General features: G+C 26.2%; 1 protein-coding gene and 1 long non-coding RNA gene across 2 annotated transcripts in view; one reads left to right on the top strand and one right to left on the bottom strand.

Moving 5' to 3' along the window:
* Window positions 1-452: 452 nt before the first annotated feature.
* Window positions 453-10,123, top strand: LOC127278781 (pro-resilin-like). The gene is made up of 4 exons (XM_051300658.1): window positions 453-568; window positions 2,760-3,131; window positions 7,696-7,999; window positions 9,660-10,123. The coding sequence occupies exons 1-4, from the start codon at window positions 554-556 to the stop codon at window positions 9,761-9,763; spliced, it is 795 nt and encodes a 264-aa protein (XP_051156615.1). The 5' UTR covers window positions 453-553; the 3' UTR covers window positions 9,764-10,123.
* The window catches only part of LOC127278785 (uncharacterized), a 107,872-nt gene continuing 86,937 nt past the window's right edge, over window positions 3,563-24,497 (bottom strand). Inside the window, exon 4 of the long non-coding RNA XR_007842540.1 lies at window positions 3,563-5,261. This is a non-coding gene — a long non-coding RNA (uncharacterized LOC127278785). The remainder of the gene's footprint in view (window positions 5,262-24,497) is intronic.

The following is a 24,497-nucleotide window of genomic DNA, read 5'->3' as shown; positions in this document are numbered from 1 at the left end:
ATTGGTTAAAGAATATATATTAAAAATAATATAAAATTCGAATACTAACACAATTTCAAATATAATTGAGAAATAAATTCATCTGTCACAAAGAATATAGTCTACATTTCCAATATATTAAAAAATTAAAGAAAAATTTAACTGAGAATTTGCAAAGAGGAAATTTTGACAGAAATTTACTTGTTAAGAGAATTTAAATTTGTGTATTAAAAAGAAAAAAAGAAAAAAGTGGGACAAACTCGTGGAACGCATGTCTAATTAAAATCAAAAGGCTTGCCAATCATAAATACTCTAACTCATCCTAGTGTTGCATCTTTTAAGAGTGAAGGGAAGATTTACCCCACCCCAAAACTCGTGCGCCTTCTACAGACATCAAACAACTAATCATAATATATATACACACACATACAAACATTTTGCAAACACACAAACATAAAAAAAAGGTGGTGGTTAAACTGTAACAAAGAATCGTTAGGCTATATATAAGCATCATCGAAGATCATCTTCTCAGTTCGCTTAGACTCTTCAGTATAACATACACATATACAACAATATGGATCACTTTCAGGTGGGTAAATTTATATGGTGAAACAACCCTTTGCTTATAAGCCCACTGGTGGCTAAACAAACAAGTTTTGTTGATTCAATGGTTGGGTTATATATATATATATATATATATATTTATATGTATATATAGTTTCTCCAACTAGTGGTTTCTCTCTACTTAATGGTTGTTCAGTGCTACATCGTAAAATGTGTCCTTTGAACGTGTGTGCACCTCAGCAAAGGTTTCTCCATCTGAGAAAAACTTTCATTTTTTTTTTTCTTTTTTTTTGAAAAAAAGTTGGTAAATATAAGGGTGCAAAAACCTACAAATACATCAGAAAAATTTCTATAACGAGAAAAGAAAAAAAACAATTTCTTATTAACTGAAAGCAAAACTAAGAAAAATTCTTTCAAAATCATTTATTATTAGACTGAAAAAAATTTATTTGATTCAAATACTCGATTAATTGAATAAGTTAATTAATTTAAATATTGTAAAAAACAAATCCTAGAAAGAAAATAAATATCATATTTTATAAAAGTATTTTCTACTATAGAATAGATGGTAAAAAGCGAAAATTTCATATAATACTAATCGTTAAAAAAAAAAATAAAAATAAAATATGAAATTCGTCAGTTGAAAACTAGTAATATTGATTTAATATTGAAAATTAATTTATTTCAAAATTATGGGAAAATAATCAAAATTATATTTGTAAAATATTTGACATTAATAAAATTCTCTCGCGTTATTAAAATATTACAAGGGCATAAAAAATGTAAAACTTTTATTATAAACAAAAATTAATTTATCAGCGTGAGTTTAAAAAAAAAAGGTTAGGGCTCTGAATGTCATACAGTATATAGATAGAGGTAGCTTTGGTATAAGCCAATCGGTTGGAAGTGATGTATTCGGCACACAAATTGATTAAAAGGGGTTTCCAAGTTGGCTTGGCAAAAGCATCAGAACATCGTCCATTTACGATTTATATGCACCCATCCTATGAGTGTCACAAATATTATCCCGACTTTAACTTGTTGAACTTTCAAAGCCTCTCTTCTACTTCTTCTTCTTCCTTCCAAGAGATAGTAGCATCATATTTTATTTCATATTACAGTTCCTTTTAATATTTAAAGCTCCAGCATTTTACTTTTTTTTTTTGAAAAAAAAAAACAATTTTTTTTTTACCTTCGAGAAAAAAATTACCCGGATATTATATATATATTTTTTTTTCAACTATTTTTGTTAAAAAATATAAAAATTTTGAAAAATATAATTCAAATGAATGAAATGTAAATGCATATTTTCTTTTGATTACTCATGCATAAAACTGTCTATCTCAAATTCAATATTTAAACAATTTTTTCAATTTAGAAAATTGTCTATATTTTTAAATTATTTTTGTCTGATTTTCCAGTGATAAAAAAAAATCGTCAATTGGTGAATATGAAAATTTAGCTTTTTTATCATATTTTTTTTCCACGAGTTAAAAATACTTTTATAAAATTTGATATTTATTTTCTTTCCGTGCAGAGAAAACCTTTTACTAACGTTTATTTGTGATAAATAAAATTTACTTGAATCAATTACAAATATATTTTTCTCAAAATAACTTTTTATCTGTTTTAAATGAAAAATTTTAACATAACACAAACTGTATTTTATTTCGTGCAAATTAATTTTCTTTTTTTATTTAAAACAAATAAAATTTATTTGAACTAAGAAAAATTTTTATTATTTAATCAAATAAAAATTTATTCAAATCATTCGTTTAATATGAAATTTTTAATTTCCTTGCCTTGTCTCACTATGGAATGATTCCCTGGAAAATGCCCCCTGGAAGTTCTATTAGAATTCCGCCGGAACTTCCAACGTAATTCCGTCGGAATTCCATCGGAGTTCCAAAGAATTTCCGATGGGATTCTGACGGAATTCCGATTAATTTTTTTCAAAATGTTTAGAGTCCTAATTCCGTCGGAATTCCGTCGGAGTACTCCATCGGAATCCCATAGGAAATTCTTTGGAACTCCGATGGAATTCCGACGGAATTACGTTGGAAGTTCCGGCGGAATTCTAATAGAACCTCCAGGGGGGTACTTTCCGGGGAATCTTTCCAAGTGAGGTGTATTTGTAAAAATTAAAAAAAAATCATTTTTTACAATTAAATGAAAATTATATAATTTAATAATGTTTGAATGTTTGAATTTCACAGTTCACGAGCCTAATTTTGGCGGTGTCATTTATTAGTGTTAGTGTATCGGGAGGACTTCTTCCAGACGGTGGAACTGGTGGATATCAATATAATCGACCAAATGTAGGTTTTGGTGGTGATAATAGATTTGGAGTATTTGGTGGTAATAATGGTGCATTTGGAGGAAGACCCACGTCAACGTATGGAGTACCTGGATTTAATAATGGATTTAATGGACCAATAGCAGGTGGATTTGGTGGAAGACCCTCTGGATATTATGGAACACCTGGTTATAATTCAGGACTCAATGGTGGTTATCAGGGAGTTGGTGCCTATCAAGGTGGCTATTCTAACGATGGTAGCTATCAAGGATACAACGGTGACAATGGCAGAGTGAGTTGTTTTTTTTCCTTTTCTTTTTAATTAAATTTACTACATTTTCCATATCGTAATTTTATATATTATATTTTATAAAATTATATTTATTATTTTATTTATTACTTTAAATTTTTACTCTCTAAATGTGAATTAGTAAAAAAATGTTTACTAATTTAAATTAGTGACTCACTTTTTGCTTTAGAATTAGTTAAATTTTACTAATTTGTTAGTAAAAGTTACTAATAATTAGTAAAATTTTACTAATTCAGAAGCAAAAAGTGCGTTACTAATTCAAATTAGTAAACATTTTTACTAATTCAGATTTAGAGAGTATATAAAATTTACAATTTTTTACATTTAGAAACAATTAAAGTTTCATTTATTAAAGAAAACAAGTTACTTTAATTAAAAATCTTTTTTTTCTGTATAAATTTTTCTTTTTTACTATATATATAGTTAGATAAATAGAAAATTTAGTATTTTATATAATAATAATAGTACAGAGACTCTCGACACCTAGAATTTTTTTAATTACTTTTTCTCCCCCCTTTGAATTCAAAGAGAAAAGAATTAACGTCAAGTCGAGTTGAGTGAGTTTCACACTTTACGCGAGTGTAGTCGTCTTTGAGTTTTCTACGAAAAGAATTAATTTCATCGTCCTTCTGTGATTACTAGAAGGGATGGAGGTCGACTAATTGCACATTTAGTACTCAGATTACAATTTCATTTTTAAGATGAGTGATTCGACAATTTATTTTGAATTTTGGCTGATTCACTTACAAAAATTGAAAGCCTATAACGTTTTTCTTTTGCCGTTTATATATTGTATATATAAAGAAATTAACGCTAAAGAGAATTTTCGAATGTGCAACTCTTGTATGGCTTTTCATTTACATGACTCGGCGTATATAGTCAAAGCAACAGAATTCCTCACGAGCCTCGATTTGGCTGCGACTGCACGAGCAAAACTCGAGAATGCGCTTTGCGGTGGTTGAACCCTAACCTCAAAGAGCATTCCCTTTGAGTTTAAAAAAAAAAGAAGAAAAAAAAAAGAAAGAAGGAAAAAAATACTTTGAAATCAAAGTTTTAAATTCCATGTTCACGCAAAGCGCAAGCAGGCCTTTCCACTTCATAATAATGAATGTGTGAATGGGAGAGTCGCGCGAGAAGAGAATTTTTTTTTTTTTAAACGTTATAACTTAACCCAACTGTATTTTACATTTTAATGATTGTCTCAAATCTTCTTCTATCAAAAAAAAATTTTTCAAAACTAATCATTTGTTTGTTATTAAAAAAAAAAAAAAATGTAATCCCAACGAGAAATGTCATTAAAATTTTGTTGAATAAGAAATTTCAAGGGAGAGAAATGAGAATCATATATATAGGACGCGCATTTTCGTCGCGTACAGCATCCCGCTCACACATATGGTACATTTCCACTTTCAACGCGTTATATAACTTCCGTGCCAATTAATTAGTTTAACCGTATTACACCAGAAATTGGGCATCTCGCACCGTCATTCGTAAATTAATAATAACGGTGAACCCGTCATACAGAAAAGACGGCGCAATACCCGTGCACCGGATGCACCCATCACGAGTTAACATCGTCGTAACATAGAAGCCATTTCGTGCCTGCTCACATTTAGCACACGCGAAATTAAATTTTTCATAACGCCTACACATGTATATATATATATATATATTCACCATGGCGCAGATGATGATTATTATTTCAACCAAAAAAAAATTCCATTTATATAACAATGATACTATTTTAAATCCCATAAATACGCGCTCATTAAACTCTGTGATATCAATAAGTTATATATTCGTGTTCCATTTCCATTTTGGATGCTCCAATTTCCAATTATACGGAAGTAGAAAATATAGAAATTAACATATGATATATATATATATACAATATGCAATGGATATAAATAATTAAAATTTTTGTTAACTAATTCATTGAGACTATAATTTTAATTTGACTATTTTTCAGTTATTTTTTTTTTTTACTAAAAATTAGTTTTTTGTTCAGTCCCAATTTTTTTCTCGGAATAATACTTTTTTTTTCGTATAATAATAATTATTACGAACCTTGTAGTAGTTCCGAATAGGCGTCCCTCAAATTTACTCTCGGATCTGGAAAAAAAAAGAAATCAAAAATTAAAATCAAGAACGTGTTTCAATTTTTTTGTTATATTTCTACATTTTTTTTCACTATTTTTTTTGTTTCTTTGTTTTGTTTGTCATTTTTTCGTTTTTTTCTTTGCTTTGCAATTCCAACTGAATGACAGAAAGGAAATATTTTTAATTACATCGTCAACCTTTTGACAAGACCGCATGTCAAGATGAAAATGTCAGAAGCGTCAATGATTATCCACTTTGACTATAAAATACATGGTATGTACCTTATGGTACACCACAACATGCCGCATGGTAATTAACACCATTTTACTAACCATAAAACATGAAATGCCACTCTGCACTTTCAATGTCGTGTAAACGTATTGGTCACACACGCTTCCATATATATATATTATATATACTGTTGGATAAAATATAATGTAGAATATAATAAAGAACGAAATTCCCATTGAAAGTTTCCGAGTAGTAAAAGTCAATGTTCTGTCAGACACAAGAGCTTTCAGACACATTTATTGTATACGAACGCAACTGTTATTCGAAAAATTTAATACAAAAACTGCTTTTTCAAAAATGATAAAATTATGATATAAACAAATTTTATATATATTTTATTTAGTTCTTTAAAAAAAAACAATGATAAATTTATAACAAATTTTGTTAATAATTTTTTTTTTTTTTTTTTATCGAAGATAAATTTGACCTAAATTAAATTGAGTGTAAGGTAGTACAACCTAACCTCAAATACAACATAACCTCAAATATAAAATAGTCTTAAATATAACAATTTAATTTAAGGGTTCTAGAAAAATATTTCAAGGTTCTAGAACTCTGGATTTTTAAACAAAAACTAAATTAGTTTTTTTTGAATCATTAGGTTATTATTATTTTTTTTTTTAAATTAATTTTTATACAATTAAAATCTTAAAAATGTGGAAATTTAAATTAAATCCTCTCTTTATTTTCCTAAAATAATATTTTTATTAGAAATAAATATTATTTATATTATTGATGATTTAGGAAAAAAAGCTATATTATTAACATTATAATAGCGATCAATGATGCTTATATGATTATTATTAAAAAAAAAAGTGCTAAAAACATTGTACATATATGTCATTTCAAGCAAGTGGTTCCATGAATATGCAATGTAATGTAAATATCTTATAGTTGTAGCATATGTGAATTGTTATCAAAAGACTCAACACACGCAATATATCTATGTTTTTTTTCTAGAATGAAATATCACTCAATAAAAGTTTCACCATTTATTTCTATCTCTAAAGGTAACGGAAAAAGTCTTTCCTATGTTAATTTTTTCCATTTTTAAACTGACAAAAAAAAGAAGATAGTCATCAAAATTTAAAATATCTATTTTACAAATTCAGTTAATATATTATATCAATTATATAATAATCTTTAATAAATAAACAAAACAAAAAAAAATATTATTTATGGCTTTTAAACAAATTTGAAAATAATTTTTATTGATATAAAGGTAAATTGATTTAAATTATGAATTTTAATTAAAGAAAAAGATATATATATTTGTCAGAAAGAGTAAATGCGAAAATGCAATTTAATAATAACAAAGAACAATTTATTATTTACATAAGAATAATTATTTTACAAAAATGACCTGAAAATTATAATTATAATGTTTCATCGTTTATTTCTACTCTCACGAAATTATTTTACCGAAATTATATTCGAATATATAATGAAGATTATTGCATTACATATTATATTTACGTATTTTATCCAGGTGTACTAAAAATGGCAAACAAGGGACTTTTCATTAAAATAAAATTTCTTTTTTTAAACAAAATATTTTTAGTACATATATTTAATACAACAATTTTTTCTTCAATAATTAAAATTTATTACTCTTTAAAAATTAGTAAAAATTTTAACTAATTTGAATTAGTCACTCACTTTTTGCTTTGGAATTAGTTAAATTTTACTAATTCAATAGTAAACTATTTTTTTTTATTAATTAGTTTAATTTAACTAATTCAAAAGCAAAAAGTGAGTCACTAATTCAAATAAGTTGGAATTTTTACAATTTCTAATTTAGTAATTCTACTAATTAATTCGATAGTAAACAAGTTTTTTTTTTTACTATTAATTAGTTAAATTCTAATAATTTATAAGCAGTAAGTCACTAATTAACATTAGTTAAAATTTTCACTAACTCAGATTATCACACGGAAATAATTCTTTATTTGGAACAGAGATATGTTTCTTTAGAATAGCGAAAACTTTCCCTCTTTTAGTGAAACATATCGTAAAAATTTTTTTCATGCAATAAAAATAATGTTGTAAAAAGAAAAATTTAATAATTTTTTCAATAATTTTGCAAATAGTGAAAAATGAGAAAAAAAAATTGTATAACTTTTGATCTGTGTTTCTTTTTTTTTTCATTTTTCAGCCACAGCCGTACAGTTTCCAATATGAGGTACGTGATCCACCTAGTGGCAACGACTATGGCCAACAAGAGAGTAGCGATGGAAATGTCGTTCGAGGCGAATACCGGGTTTTGCTGCCCGATTCGAGAACTCAAATCGTAAAATACACTGCTTCCGATGTAAACGGTTACAACGCAGATGTTCAATATGAGGGTCAAGCCCAGTTTCCAAGGGTTGGAGGTGGCATTGGCGGTGGTAGTACAACGGGCTCATTCCCAATTGGTGGTACCGGGTATCAAGGAGGATTTGGCGGTGGATACCAGGGTGGTTAGTATCGAGTCATTTAGTCGATTTATCTCAAAAACATTCATTCCCTAAATCAGACAATCTCATATTACCCCAACCCCAAAATACAACCCCCTCCCTTTAAAGCGTATACACACACTCGGAAAGGATTAACCGAACTCTTGTTCTCCACAAATCGATTTCAATGTATACATTCGTTTTTTTACACACAAAAAATTTCTACCTTTTTAGATAAAAAAAAAAAAGAATTTCAATTACAGACAAAAAATTTCGTTTTAATATTTTTGTTAAAAATTTTATTCTCTACTTTTAAATGAAATTATATTTGATTTGAGAAAAACAATTATTTAATACAAAAAAAGAATAAAGTAATAATAAAAATAAAATAAATGCCACCTTGAATTTTATGTTTATATAATTAGAAAGAATAATGACTTTCACTTTACTGATAAAAACAAAACATTTATAAATTGTATAATTATTAAAGATTATTATTATAGGCAACATATATATATATTAATTATAGTATACATATATTTAATTTTAATTATAGTAGACATCCTATAATTGAATTTTTTTTTTCAAATCTTTATAACTACTGATTCTCACACTAAACTTGATTAGATCAATATAATAAGTATAGTAAAGAAGTTCTGAAAGATAAATTATATTTACTTGAGATCTATTATCTTACACATTTAACTTAATTGATTTTTTCTCTAAACATATTTTTTTGATACCTTTTTTTTTGCGCCCAAAAAAATTTTACTTTCCCATATAATTTACCCTAAAAAAAAGAGGGTTTTTGGTGTAATTTCTTATAAATTGGTTAGTTTTGTACTTTTTTACAACTCATTTTTTTTTTGTTTATAATTTTTATGTTCTCTATTTTTTCAGCTTTTTTATACCTACAATAATTAATATTATTATATTTTTTTATAATTATTTTAATTATTTTTTATTATATTTATTTTTATAATAATTATTAATAAATATTTATTTATAATTATATATATATATATATATATATATATTTATTTTTTATTATATTTATTTTTATAATAATTATTAATAAATAATTATTATTAAATAGTAATATGATAATAATTAATAATAATAATAGTAATTCTACTCTCTAAATCTGAATTAGTAAAAATGTTCACTAATTTGAATTAGTGACTCATTTTTTGCTTCTGAATTAGTAAAATTTTACTAATTATTAGTAACTTTTACTAACAAATTAGTAAAATTTAACTAATTCAGAAGCAAAAAGTGAGTCACTAATTCAAATTAGTAAACATTTTTACTAATTCAGATTTAGAGAGTAGTAATATTATGATTCTAATAATAATAATTATTATTATTACTATTATTATTATTATATTAACAATAAAAAAAAATTTACATTTTGTCAAGTTTTTTTTTAAATTTTATCTGTATTTGTAAGTTATTTAAAGAATGTTAACATTGCAAACGAACGAAAACGTCTGGTAAGTTGAGGACATGGCTGCGCGTGCTTGCATATACAAACAATGATTACTTTTTTTTTTTTTTTTTTTTTTTTTTTTCTTCTTTTGAGAAAAGTGTATATAAAGTCACACCTCTTGGCTGTGATCTTGAAGGCACCGACGTCGTTGCAGCACATATCATACATACAAATGAGATTTCATGTTGTTGACAGGGAGGGGTGGATTTGGAGGACCTGCAGGTGGATTCGGAGGCGGAATCTTTGGAAATGGGCCGAGCAATCAATATTTACCCCCTGACAATGGATATGGAAAATAATCGCATAAGGCGACAATTTATTTATTTATTTGCAAATTTTTTTTTTTTAATTTTTTTGAATAATAATCAACATATAGATTTTATTTTCAAATCATTCATCCTTTTTAAAAAACATTTTTATCTCATACATTCATCTTTCGTTCAAAAAAAAAAAAAAATCACGATTTTTTTTTCTTAATATTTTTTTTTTTTCATTTAATTTAATATTTAGAGTTAAAAAAAAAATGTAATTATATACAAAATATACGCTTGAGTAAGTTAATTAATAATGTGAAGATAAATTATCGTTTATATATATTATATGTATATTTATGTATTTTAGTCGATAAAAAAAAATAAATAAATGCATTAGTTCTGAAATGAATGTTTTTTCATATAAAAATTTTAAAATGATATAAAATTCAAGCCTAATTATAATAAATTCTTTTGTATTATTGCGAGTGTGAAAAATAACAAGAGGCATATTGCTTAATAAACAATAACGTAATAAAATGAACCATATATGTATATAAAATAATGACTTTGAAAATATTATCAGATGAATATACAAGATGTTATTACGCTGACATCATGTAGGATGACCGCAAAATGTTAAGAAAGCAATCATAAAATTACTCTTTTACTCTTCGGTCCACACTTGCTAATCGTCTTTGCAACAATTCGTTGCACAAGTACATATATATATATATATATAAAATCGCGTGATCTAATGAGAATTTTCTCAGACCCTCGATTTGTGAACACGCATATAATAATTGTCTTATATGTATATATATATATATATACATTTTCTGTGATAACTTGAGAAATATTTAATGTTAAAAGAACATTTACAATTTATAAATAATAATTACAATAATTAAATTATTTTTTCGTTAAAAAAAAGTTAAAAAAAGTTTTTTTTATTTAAATAATCGGTTACTTGACTATTATGAAATAAATATTTATTTTTAAAAAAAATTCATTTGAATTGAATAATTATTATTTGGGATCAAACACCTTTAAAGTATCAAATATGTTAATATCAAATTGCAGCAGGAAAGATAAAAACGTTTTTTGTTCGGTAAAAAATTAGTTTTAGTTAAATTGGTCTAATTCACTGTGACAGCAACTTACATATAAATACATAATACAAAGTTGGAATAGCATATACCAAAATGATTCTAATTTGTCGAAAACGTGCGATAAGCCAAGAATTTCTTGCCTTCCATATAACTTCCTTTATGAATGAAGATGAAATATTTGTTCAATACATATGGTAGTGTCTTGTGACCCATTCGCATTTCTATTTCCCTTTAATATATATATACTATATCCCTTCTCTCATTACAATAGAGTGTGAAATTTCCTTTCTCCATTAATACCTTCTATCTCTCTCTCTCTCTATCCTCATCTCTTTCTATTCCTTCAAGTTTCATCTCTTCTTACCCGACCATTAAGTCCACTTAGCCTTTGCCAAACGTTGATGCTCTGCCCTTTCCTCTAATTTTTTTTCTTTCTTTCTTTTTTTTTTTTTTTTTTTTTTGCTGCGGACGTAACACGTGATTTCATTATACTTCATTTGACAAGAACGAGCGACCTCAGAGAGAAAGAGAGGAAACTTTCATCTCTATAAAAAAAAAGAGCCGACAAATCGTATCATCTATTTTGCAATTAGACACACAAGTTCCAATCCAATCACTGTCACTTAAATGTTCGCTTCTTTAAGCTTAAAAGAAAAATTTTATAGACGATATCGGAGAATAAATCAATACTCCATTTAATATATATATATATATATATATATATATATATATATCTGATATGTGGAAAAAATAGGGAGAAAAACTGATTTTCTATTAGATATATATAAAGAAAAATTTGCGGCCAATAGAATGTTAGAAGACGATGAAAGAAATACGATTTTTTCAATTTAATTCAGCCTTACATTGACATATGACTTTTTCTACTTTGTTGTAAAAGAAAACTATTATTTTCTAATAAAAACTGATTATTTAAATTCAATTCAAATTAATTTTGATCAATCTTAATATAAATATTTTTTATATTTATTCTTATATTTTTGTATTTTTATGTTTATGCTTTTGTATTTTTAAATTTTTATACTTTTATATTTTAATATTTTCATATTTTTATGTTTCGATTTTTGTATTTTATATTTTTTTATACTTATATTGTTAATACACTGAGAAAAATGTTTAGTTAGAGCAACCAAAATTTGGTTGGGCCAACAAAAAATTTTTTTTTTTGGTAATTAAGCAACCAAACTATTTGTTTGAGTCAACCAAAAAAATTTGGTTGAGTGGTTTTTGTTGGCATATAACAAAAATGTTTGGTTAGCCCAACCAAAAACTTTTTTTGTTAGGTCAACAAAAATGTTTGGTTGATCAAACAGTTTTTTTTGTTAAATTAAAAATGTTTTTCCACCTTATCTCTTTTCTTTTTATCTTTTTTATTTATTTCATTATTTATTTATTATTAATTTAACATTGAATTTATATTTATCCAATTGAAATATTTGAGGACTTTGGAAAATCTTATCTCCGCCTAGGATCGAACCTCTGTGAAAGATTTAAACTAACTGTTCTCTTAAACTATGAGCTAAGAGCGCATCAAATTATTTGGTTGTCGCAACCAAATTTTGGTTAGAACAACAAACGATCATTTGGTTTCTTAGACCAAACTATTTTATTGTGTTAAAAAAATTATTTTGTTGTCGTAACCAAATTTTGGTTGGAAATTAAAAATGTTCAACCAAATAATTTTGTTGACCTTACCAAATGTTTGGTTGAGATAACTCTACGACTTTGTTTCAGCTAACCAAAATTTGGCTACAAGAACCAAAATTGCCTAACCAAACAATTTTGTTGCAAACACTAAATTTTTTTTCTCAGAGTAGTTTTGTATTCTTATATTATTATGTTTATATTTTTATAACAATAACTTGTAAAAAATTACAGGTGCACCACTCGTTTTTTCTTCCTTTTTTTATATCGCTCTCAATTTAATTTAAAAAAAAATTTTTTTAAAAAACTTTTTTATATATAAACTATCCGCAAAGGTTAATTCAAAAATATCAGTAAAAAAAAATCCTGATATCAAATACATATATAAAAAAAGCGATATAATCTAAGTCAGATATCCGAGATATTTTCTTTTTTTTTTGTAATAAATTTTTCAACACTATTGTATATTGATCAATATAGTTTCATTGATAAAAAAAAGAAGAGAAAAAAGGTAGTGAAACAAAATTGAGGTAAATTAGGTTTCTTCCTGGGGTCCGAAAATATCAAGAGTCGTAAAGAAAATCACAATTTTTGAGTATAGCAACCCTTGGCAGAAACTATAAGTTACAGCAGACCTTATAAGGCCATCTCGTTTCGCATCCAAACTAGTAAAATCGAAGAGACCGTGTAAATGCAAGCTCGTAAAAGCCACGCCGTACTATTTTCCGTCGTGGAGCTTTTATGATGGTGATAGGTGTGTATAGAGGTATGTATATATATATAGATATATATAATGTTTATTTATACATATATATATATACATCATTCTGGTTCCGGAAAGTGTTTAATGACGCGGGTGTGGCTTCGCCACCGGTAAACAACATTACGAGTAAGCCATTCACACACATCAACTGTACCACCAGAGCAAGAAACTCTTAACTACTTAGGAGGGACGTAAGGGTAAAAAGTTTCGCATGAAAAGTTTTGGTAAAATGAAATTCTCCTGTGCTTCGTGTATATAAAGCATCTCTCCTAACTCCTCGCTAAAAAAGTTTTGACAATACAACTAGGTGGCTAGTTTTAAAACAAAGAATTTATCACACACCTTTTGAGAGCTCAATTTTCTTTTTTTTTACCCTTATGCAAATTACAGTTACCAGTTTTAAAAATCAATTGAAACTAATTAAAGTAAAATATAAAAAATTGGAAATAAAAATATAAATAACCAAGAAATATAGATATAGAATTTATTTTTTTGGGGGGGGGAGGGCCGTTTAAATTTGATCCTGTATGACGCAGAAATAACCGCAGAGCTTCGTGGTTTTCTATTTCAAAAGATTAATGCGAAGGCAAAGCAAACTAATTTTCACGCTTTTCGTCGGGTTATCGACTGACGGCTAAACTGGCTATGGACAGACTGCTTCAGTCTGCAAGTAATTATTGAAAACTAACCGAACTCTAATTGCATCAGAACACGCAAGCCATCCGTTTTACGCAGGCTTGCAGAGGCCTCGCGTCGGTATTTCCACTAACCGTAAATTTGACGTTTTTTCAAAAAAAAAGAAAAAAAAAGAACGAAGAAAAATACATACAATTATTAATTAATTTATGCAAGACTGACAGAATTTTTTCTTCGTCTGACAATAATTTACTTTTACTACTTAGATGGAAAATTAAAATGATTTGGAAAAGTCTGACTAAAGCTGACTTACACTACTTATTAAAAATTACGAAAAAATAAAATGTCTGACCTCAACAGATTTTAACTACTGAAATTGAAAACAAATTATTTTCGCCTAATAGGAATTAACTTTTACTATACTTAAACTAAAATTTAAAAAAGAAAAACTTGAGTAGTAATTGACTTATACTACTTACAAACAAGAAAGCTTCAAAATATTTATTGAATTTTTACTACTGGGACTAAGAATAACAAAACGTAAGGGCTATTTTGTCTGATAATAAATGGGATTTGACTACTTGAACGAAAATTAAAGGGAACCTGACAGTTTGACTAAAGCTGACTAAAACTACTAACATAAAAAACTTAAATATAAACTAAAAAAACAAGAATTAAAAAAATTAATACCTAACATCAACCGAATTAAAAATTGAATTACAGTTCAAAAAAAATTACAAGTTTTTCTATTTATTCAAATTAGTAAAAGTCAATTTCGGTCAAACAACGTTTTGTGGAAGTGGTGTAAGTAGTATAAGTCAATAAATGCCAGACAAAGTTCTCCTAAATTCCTGAATTTTTTTCCAGTACTAAAACATTATTTAACCGATCTGAAAAGTCTGACTATAACTGACTTGTACTACTACTAAAGATTGTAAGAATTACAAGATTTCCAAAAATTTATGTCTGACATAATCGGATTTTCACTACTGAGATTAGGAAACAAAAGAATAATTATATAAAAATATGGAATTTTTTTTACTAACGTAAAGAAGAACAAGAATTCAGGACTAAATTCTCTGACGGCGATTGACATTTACTACTGATATAGAAATCAAAGAATAGTGAATTATTTTGTCTGACAGAAATTGACATTTACTACTTAAAACAAAAATTAGAAAAATTTAGTAAGTCTGACCAATATTGAGTTATACTACTGAAATAAAATTTACAATAACCATTTGGAAAGATTCCCCGGAAAGTGCCCCCTGGAGGTTATATTCCGTCGGAATTCCATCGGAAATTCTTTGGAACTTTCCGGGGAATCTTTCCAAGTGGGTATAATATCGATACGTCTGACAAAAGTGGATTTGTACTACTGATATAAGAAAATACAAGTATTCTGAATTTTTTGCAAGACTGTAATTGACTTTTACTACTTAGAGAAAAAAAAATTGCAAAAATCTATAACGTCTGACTAAAACTGAGTTATTCTACTTGATTAAGTTGACAAAAATTACAAGAATTGACGAAATTTATGCCTAACATAAAATGACTTTTACTACTGAGTTAGCGAAATAAAAGAATTCGGAATTATTTGGTCTTATCGAAATTGACTTTTACTCCTTAGAGAAAAAATTGCAAAAATCTAGATCTTCTAATATATAACTACTATTGTTTCAAATTTCTATTATTTATAACTAACAGTATCATAGTATTTTAATTTTAGTAATATATTTTACTAATTTAGTAATATTCGATTATTTATCTTTGTTTAAGAACTTGAATATTTCAATCTCTTTTTTTTACACTAATTTTTTTTAACAATACTCCTTTTTTCAAAAATGAAATCCACAATTTTTACCATTTATAAAAATGTTTTCTTAGAAAAGCTTTTTTATAATCGTTTTTTTATAAATGCTTTTTTTACCATTGTTTTTTCTTGCTTTCTTTTTTATCATTCAAATGCAATCACGTTGTTTTAAAACTGTCAGATAGAAACTAGTTAAACTGCTGGAAAAAAAATTATTTGTCAAAACCTTATTTAATTAAATGATGTATTTACAAATATTTATTTATTTTAAAAAACATCAATTATGTGTGTTTAAGGTATTTTATTTAAATATATAATTGCCCTTTTTTATAGTTTTTTTTTTTTTAGCAATGACATCATCTGAACAAATATGAATATTTCGTAATGTAATTCTTGACAGTTATTAGTTTTCGAAATATATTTATATATAAGTGTGTATGTGTGTTACGCAGAGTTTGTCTATATAGTTGATAAAATATAAAGATAATGCCCCTGTTTACGATAACCAGTTTAACGCTGCCGTAAAACAGGCTAGCGTTTATAAGGAAGTATTCGAGTATTGCATTTGTGTATGTGTGCATATACCGTGAAACACCAATATATATAGATATATCGTTCAAACATGCACTGAACTTTCAGTATAAGAAACATGTAATTATTGCAGAGGGTGCGAAAAAGCATACATTTCCTTCGACAGTTTTTAACTCGAAACAAAGCTCGTTCTCAATAATTACACATTGGTGGGCATTTCATTACACGGAACTAATTTCACCACTACATGCTGAGTAGGTCTTTTAAGGTGTAAAGTGTTTGAAAGTTTCAAAAAAAAAATTTCTTCGTTCAGTTAAAAAATTCAATATATGACATTGTGACCTAAATTATTTAAAAAAAAAAACTACCGAACAAAATTTTGGGTAAAAAAATTGTTTTTCTATTAATTACTGTAAATTATTTTAATTAATATTAGTGAAAATTAAATTCTCACCTACAAAAATATGAAAAAAATTAAAATTGAATATTTTACTTAAAATGAAAGTTTCTATAGGAAAAACAAAGAAAATATTTTCATAACAATGAAAAAAGTCAATAAAGTTGGAATTGCATTTTTAAATAGTAAATATTCATCCAACTCTCTTGGATAAAAGTGTGTAAACTCGATAAAACTATTTTAATTGAGAAAAACGCTAATCATTTAGAAATAATTAAGAGTGACGATTAAGAATTGAGATAAGAATTCTGTAAACATTCATCTTCATTGATAATCTCAACGTTCATCTTGCGCGGCATTCAAATAACGCGCACCACTATTACTTTAATTATTTGCAATTCTTCATTACGAAATCTTTGGTATTAATTAAATTTTATTTCCCATTAGCTTTTATAATATTTATTATTATATATTCATTAAAATGAAATATATCATAAAAAAAATCGCAGAGTAAATCTTATTCTGAATTTTTCTTTTTGAAAAATAAAGTTAAAAAAAGAATTGGAAATATTAGAAACTTCTTGATTAATTGACAAAAAGGGAATTTTTTACTCGCTCCTTTTTTTTATGAGATATTAAATATATGAGAGACACTATATATATACACAATATGTACTTTGGACTTGTAAACATTTGTATATGTAAATGAATTGTGAAAGGTATGGAGTGAATTATAAATATTCACGTAACAATATAAAAAATTAAGGCATTGTACGATACTCTTGACGTAATCATCTTGTTTCGACCGTCATTATATTGCCTTACAATTACAGGACGTGGTATTTCATTGAAAGCAATATTAGCATACTTCGCAACAATCAAGACAAGGATCCTTACTGAGGCGCTACATTATTACCACCTCTCATGTCAAAGGTTTGCGAAAGGTCTGTTCAAATTTTTGGAGGTCAAACAAAAAAAAAAAAATCTTATTCTTCGATACAATCGATTACAGATCGCAGTTACATCTCTATTAACATTCTTTTCTCATGCAATTTTTTTTTTTATCATAATAATAGAAAATTTAAAAAAAAGAAAAGTAATAAACTTTTTTTTGGGAAAAAAAAACAATTATACATTAGTATATTTGCAAAAACAATGAAAAATACTTTTTTCCCAACAAAATTTAATTAAATCTCATTAAAAATTGAAAAGAAAAAAATTAAATTTCCATACAAAAGTGTTTGAAAATAAAAATGTTTCTTTGTAAAAATTTTATTTTTCTATTTTTTTTTTTTTTTTTTTCTGTAGCTTCTGCATGTGAAATCATCGTTAGAGTTAACTTTTTGAATATATAGGAGGATATTTCCCGCAACACAACGTTTGCAATAAAGCTCACCTTTCCCTTTTCCCAACTTTGACAAATTTTACTGGTTCCCATTCAGTTGGATATGATGAGGAACGAATTGTATACTTTGTAAAGCATTGTAAAAGAGAAAACCTCATAAATGTTTAGTGAACATGTACAGCGAAAAAGCTGTGGTGAATTTACAGGTATAAGAGACCTACTTTTGTTTTATAGACTCTCTTTCTCTCTCACTCTACTACTATTATTACCACTACTATACTACTAGTTGTTACACACTCTTATGACAAAATTATTGCCGATCATTTCCAACTAACTTCTATATATACACACCACATTTAATGCATCACTCATTTTCGATTATGCGCCATGTTGCTACAAGGTAATATAGAAGCAAGAGTAAACTTTATTTAGAGAGGAAGAAAATACTTTAAAATATTTCTTTTTTTTAAATAGAATTTCTTTTTGCTTTTTTAAAATCTTTTTTTATATATTAATTAATAGAAATTAATTTTTTATCTACGAATATTTGCGAAAATAATATTAATTAATTTTGCATTTTTTAATGAACTGAGAAAAAAAATTTATTTTAATTCTCAATAACACCCTCTCTAAATCTGAATCAGTAGAAATTTTACTAATAAAATTTCATTTTAACTGAAGTAACAGTTATTTTTTGAAATTTACTAATATAATTAGTAAATATACAAGCAATAGAAAATAACTTATGTAAAACAGTAATTTGTATATAACATAAGCTTTAAAATTAACTATTAAATCAGTAGATTTTGCGGCCGCCGCCATATATTTATATTATTGATTTAATCAATAATTGATATTTTAATAATTGAATCAGTAAATTTCTACTAATTATCAGTTACTCAATTCTCGCTATGGCAATTAAAAGATTTCTACTGCTAATCAGTGAAATATGACTGATTCAGATTTAGAGAGCGGAATGTTCCAATTTAGGGAATATTCCATTGGAACAATCGGAATATTCCTTTGGAATATTCTATCTCCATTTCAAGTAATATGAAAATATTTGACCTTTGGAAAATTTCTGAGGAATATTCCAGAAAAATTTTTTATTGAAATTTTAAAGAAATAATCGAGTGGAATATTTTAGGAATATATACTGGAATATTGAAGAAAAATTTAATTGGAATATTAAAGAAGAATTTATTAACTTTCAATGAATTTGAAATAAAAACTATGAAATTATATAATAAATATTATAATATAATTTTCCTTCAATCTTCCAATGGAATATTTCTTCAATATTTCAATGAAATATTCCCTCAATATTTGACTGAAATATTCCTGCAACATTTCTAGGAAATGCTTTAAAGCTCTGACATTTTCATATTCCAAAAATATGAATGTAATTATATAACAATCGGAATATTTCTTTGGAATATTCTATCTCCATTTTAAGTAATATGAAAATATTTGACCTTTGGAAAATTTCTGAGGAATATTCCAGAAAAATTTTTTATTGAAATTTTAAAGAAATAATCGAGTGTAATATTTTAGGAATATATACTGGAATATTGAAGAAAAATTTAATTGGAATATTAAAGAAGAATTTATTAACTTTCAATAAATTTGAAATAAAGACTATGAAATTATACACTGAGAAAAAAGGTTTGAGCTGACAACCAAATATTTCATTAAATATATGTGCAACTAAAATTTTTTGGTTGACACAACTAAATTTTAGTTGACATCAACCAAAGTTTGGTTGAGACTATCAAATTCTTTTTCATTTTCTTATTTAGTCGTCTGAAACAAACTTTGGTTGTTGTCAACTAAAGTTTAGTTGTGTCAACCAAAAAGTTTTAGTTGCACATATATTGAATGAAATATTTGGTTGTCAGCTCAAACCTTTTTTCTCAGTGTATAATAAATATTATAATATAATTTTCCTTCAATCTTCCAATGGAATATTTCTTCAATATTTCAATGAAATCTTCCCTCAATATTTGACTGAAATATTCCTGCAACATTTCTAGGAAATGGTTTAAAGCTCTGACATTTTCATATTCCAAAAATATGAATGTAATTATATAATATAATAATTTTTTTTTAAAATACATTTTGCGTAAAAGAAATGCATTTTTATGGACAATATTACTGTTTTGAGAAAAATCGTAACATACATATATATATATATATATATATATGTGTGTGTGTGTGTAGTGTATACTCGTGTGCATACGATAAATTCACAAAGTGGAAACTTGCGATGTTTATGTTTGCATAAAGTTTCCCAACTCAGGGAGTTAAGATGTTTCGTGAACTTTGTGTCGGTTGAATATAACCCTTGTCTCTCTCGTTGATGAACCCTTGACCCTCTCTTGCAGTTACCCCAATGGAAATGGAAAGGAAAGACTCCTTTTTGAGGGAGGGGGAATGTACAATAAACAAATTTGAATTTGTACAGTTTGGTCACAATTTACATTTTCCAAAATTCAAATACAAAGAGGTATACATTTTATAAATTTTCCAAAAAACTATTAATTAATTTTATCATATTTCAACAGTCTCAGAGTCAACTGGCCTAATTATTTTGGCAAAAATAAAAATTTTATTTGTCATAAATAAAATTTTTTATTTTAAATTAAAGAAACAATTATTTGTAATAAATATTTATTGATCTCTGAGACAAAAATATATCTTATCTAATATTTTTAAATTTTCTGTCATATTAAAGACATAAAAAAAATTATTAATAGACACTTTAAAAAAAAAAAAAAAAAAAAAAAAAAGAACACAACTTGTTCATCAATTTCTTTTCATCGCGTAAATGAGAAATGATTAATTTTGAAGCTTTTCGATTATAAAGTAAAGAAACATGACATTTGTGCTGATGTGCGAGTATATATATATATATATATATATATATATATTTCGCAGAAACTAATTACTAGTCATACCTTTAAAGAACCTGTCAGGCTAACTTGACAAGGAAAGTAGTAAAGAGATGACAAAGCTGATGTCAATCAAAATCCTTGGTAATAAATCATTTAACGTTGAGATGATGGGGGGGGGGGAGAGAAGACTGAATAGATCGAATGATAATTAGTCTAAGGGGTTATATACATTGGCAAGATATTTTGGATCGATTATATAGAGGTCGACGTTGATGTATAAAGTGAACTTTATGCAAAAGCTAGAATTCATCGATCACACAAAGGAACCATAGAAGGGGTGGGAGGGGGGAGGGGAGGTAGTTGGGCGCGAGGGAGGAGACAAAGCCGAAGGTAGAACAATGTTGCGATAATCGAGGTCTGCCAGTACGTTTCGTCTCCAGGCCAGGTTCATTACGACTCTATGCAAATGCGTTAATGGGCCTCCATTTCTACACATCGTGTGGCCTAAGTGCCAGCCGTTGGCGACCTGCTAGTTCACTGTGCAATAAATCGATTTAATGCTCGCTACTACTACCACTATAACATCGTCTATTTGCTTTAACTTGTAATAAGCTCAAATTTTACACTATATATATATATACAATGTTACTTTCGACTATATAGAATGATTCATTGAGATATAAATAACTGAGCCAAAATATTTTACAACAATAAAGGAAATTGCAAACATTAACCGATACTTTATTTTTACTGTAACTTTACTTTTTTTTTTACTAGAAAATTTGTCGTATTTTCATTTAAGTAGTAAAAGTCAATTCTAGACGGAGTTATCGAATGTCGGTAGTAAAAGTCAAGTTTATGTCAGACATATAAATTTCCTGAATTCTAGTAATTTTTATGTGAGTAGTATAACTTGGTTTTAGTCAGATATTTCAGATTATTGTAATTTTTGATCCAAGTAGTAAAAGTCAATCACAGTCAGGCAAAGTAATTCTGAATACTTGTATTTTTCTTTGTTTAAGTAGTAAAAAACCGTTTCAGTGAGACGTATCTTTTAATTCCAGTAGAATAACACAGTATTAGTCAGACAGTGTAAATTGTATTTTTTTTTCTAAGTAGTAAACGTCAACTTTGGTAAGACTAAATAATTCTGATTTCTTGTACTTCGTTAATTTAGTAGTAAAAGTTAATTTACGTCAGACATAAATTTTGTGAATTTTTGTAATTTTTGTCATTTTACAATTAATTAAGTAGTTAAACAGTTTTAGTCAGGCTTTGCACATTTTTGTAAGATTTTTCCAAGTAGTAAATATCAATTACAGTCAGACAAAATAATTCAGAATTCTTGTATTTTATTATACCAGTAGTAAAAATCTGTTTCTGTCAGACGTAACAGTGTGATACTCTTGTAAATTTAATTTCAGTAGTATAACTCAATATTGGTCAGACTGACTAAAATTCTTGTACTTTTGTTTTTTAAATAGTAAACTCAATTGATGTTAAAATAATTCTCAATTCTAGTACTTTGTTAATTTAGTAGTAAAAGTCAGTTTATGTCAGACATAAATTTTCCAAATTCTTCTTATTTTGATTTTAAGTAGTTAAATCGTGTTTTAGTCAGACTTTACACATTTTTGTAATTTTTATCCAAGTAGTAAAGGCAATTACAGTCAGACAAAATAATTCTTAATTCTTCTATTTCTTTATATCAGTAGTAAAAATACTACTAATAATTACAAAAAGTAATAAAAGTTACAAGAATAATACTCTTGTAAATTTTATTTCAGTAGTATAACTCAGTATTGGCCAGACTGATTAAAATTTTTACAATTTTGTTTTAAGTAGTAAACGTCAATTTCTGTCCGACAACAAAATTCACGATTCTTCAATTTCTATATCAGTAGTAAATGTCAATCGCCGTCAGACAAAATAATTCTAAATTTTTATATTTATTGATCTCAGTAATAAAATTCACATTCTGTCAGGAATAAATGACATTAAATTCTGTAATTTTTTTATTACATTAGTATATGTCAGTTTTTGTTAGAGTTGTCAATTTATTAAAATTTAACTTTCGAGTTGTAAAAATCAAATGAAAAAAATTTATTATTAAAAAATAATAAAAAATAAATTGTAACAAATTTATAATAACTTAATTATAAATTCTTTTTTTCCTGAGTCTCAGTAGTAAAAATCCGTTTATGTCAGACATATATTTTTTTAATTCTTGTACAGTAGTATAAGCCAGTTTCATAGTCAGACTAAATTTTAAATATATAAATCTGAAATTAATTTTAACAATAATAATTAAATTAATTAATCTGTTTAAAATTTAATAAACTCCTTTTTTGTTTTAATATAAATATTATATTGAAAGTTAATATATCATTTATATATCGATTTTCAGAATGCTACAAGAAAGTTACTTGGATATATAAATTAGTAGACATTTCTTGTGAGCTTATATATATTTGTGTATATTTGGGTTAGTGACAAATATTGGCACAGTGATTAATAGTATGTCATTAGAGACGTGTAGCTGCTTTCGGAAACCGATGTAAACTGTAAGCAAACTGTCCTCAAAGCTGGCCGATCGATCGAATCCCTTGCATGTATATTGACAAAATTTGATGTGATTAGTGCAGTTTATATTTGCTTTATGCTAGAAATCGCACTTAATCTTATTTCAAATAAATAAACCTCTCAATATTATTTATTTCATCTAAATAAATTGAGCCAAATAAACTTTTGCTTGAATTAACCAAATAGTTATTTTCCTAATTGTTCATATATAATACAATATTTAATTAACAGGAGTTAAAAAAAAAGTGAATAAAATGAATTCCTCTTCTTTTATTGGGGAAAATCAACAATTCTACTATTAGGGAAAAAAGCACTTTTTAGTCAGACGTCGGTCTATTTGCTATTACTTTATAATTCAAATAATTCCAGTTCGCTTTATTATTTCAATTGATTTTTAAAAGAATTTAAATATTTTAAAAATTACAAAATATCGAAAAATTACAAAAGAAAAGAAAAAAGAAAATAATAATAAATAAAATAAAATATAAAAATAAGTATCAAATATCATTTCTACATTATCTGTCTCCATTAAAATATATCATCCATTATGATTAAAAAATAATTCTTTAAAAATGTTTAGTATAAGAAATAATAAGTCAAAAATAATAATAAAAATATTTATATATAATTACTCTCATGAAGATAATTTAATTTATTCCATTAGTAACGTTTTACGTAAAACATATTTTCCTAGTGTATAGAGTATATAATATATATATATATATATATAATAAAATGCTTTAATTTTCTCGAAAGTTGCCTTTTATTATATCATATTTATCAGCCTATTTATTTACAATACCTCTGGACTACAAACCCTCAACATACTGAAATCCCAGGCTTATCCGAGTATAAGCAAAGTAAATCAATGGTCCCCATAACTTGACCCTATAATCCTTTTCAATTAAAGTTTACATTGTACAATACAATACAGTTAGTATTAAATTATCAAGAATAATATACAAATTTACACCTAAAGTCAAAAATTTTCCAAAAATTATATTCAAATTTTAATTATTAAATTTATTTTTATTTTTATTTTTATT

The sequence above is a fragment of the Leptopilina boulardi genome, unplaced genomic scaffold (genome assembly GCF_019393585.1).
Source record: "Leptopilina boulardi isolate dan_hultmark-lab unplaced genomic scaffold, ZJU_Lbou_2.1 LbouV2_211, whole genome shotgun sequence".
In the NCBI taxonomy this organism is placed as follows: domain Eukaryota; kingdom Metazoa; phylum Arthropoda; class Insecta; order Hymenoptera; family Figitidae; genus Leptopilina; species Leptopilina boulardi.
The sequence above is the reverse complement of the archived record's forward strand: the minus strand, read 5'-3'. Positions and strand labels throughout refer to the sequence as shown.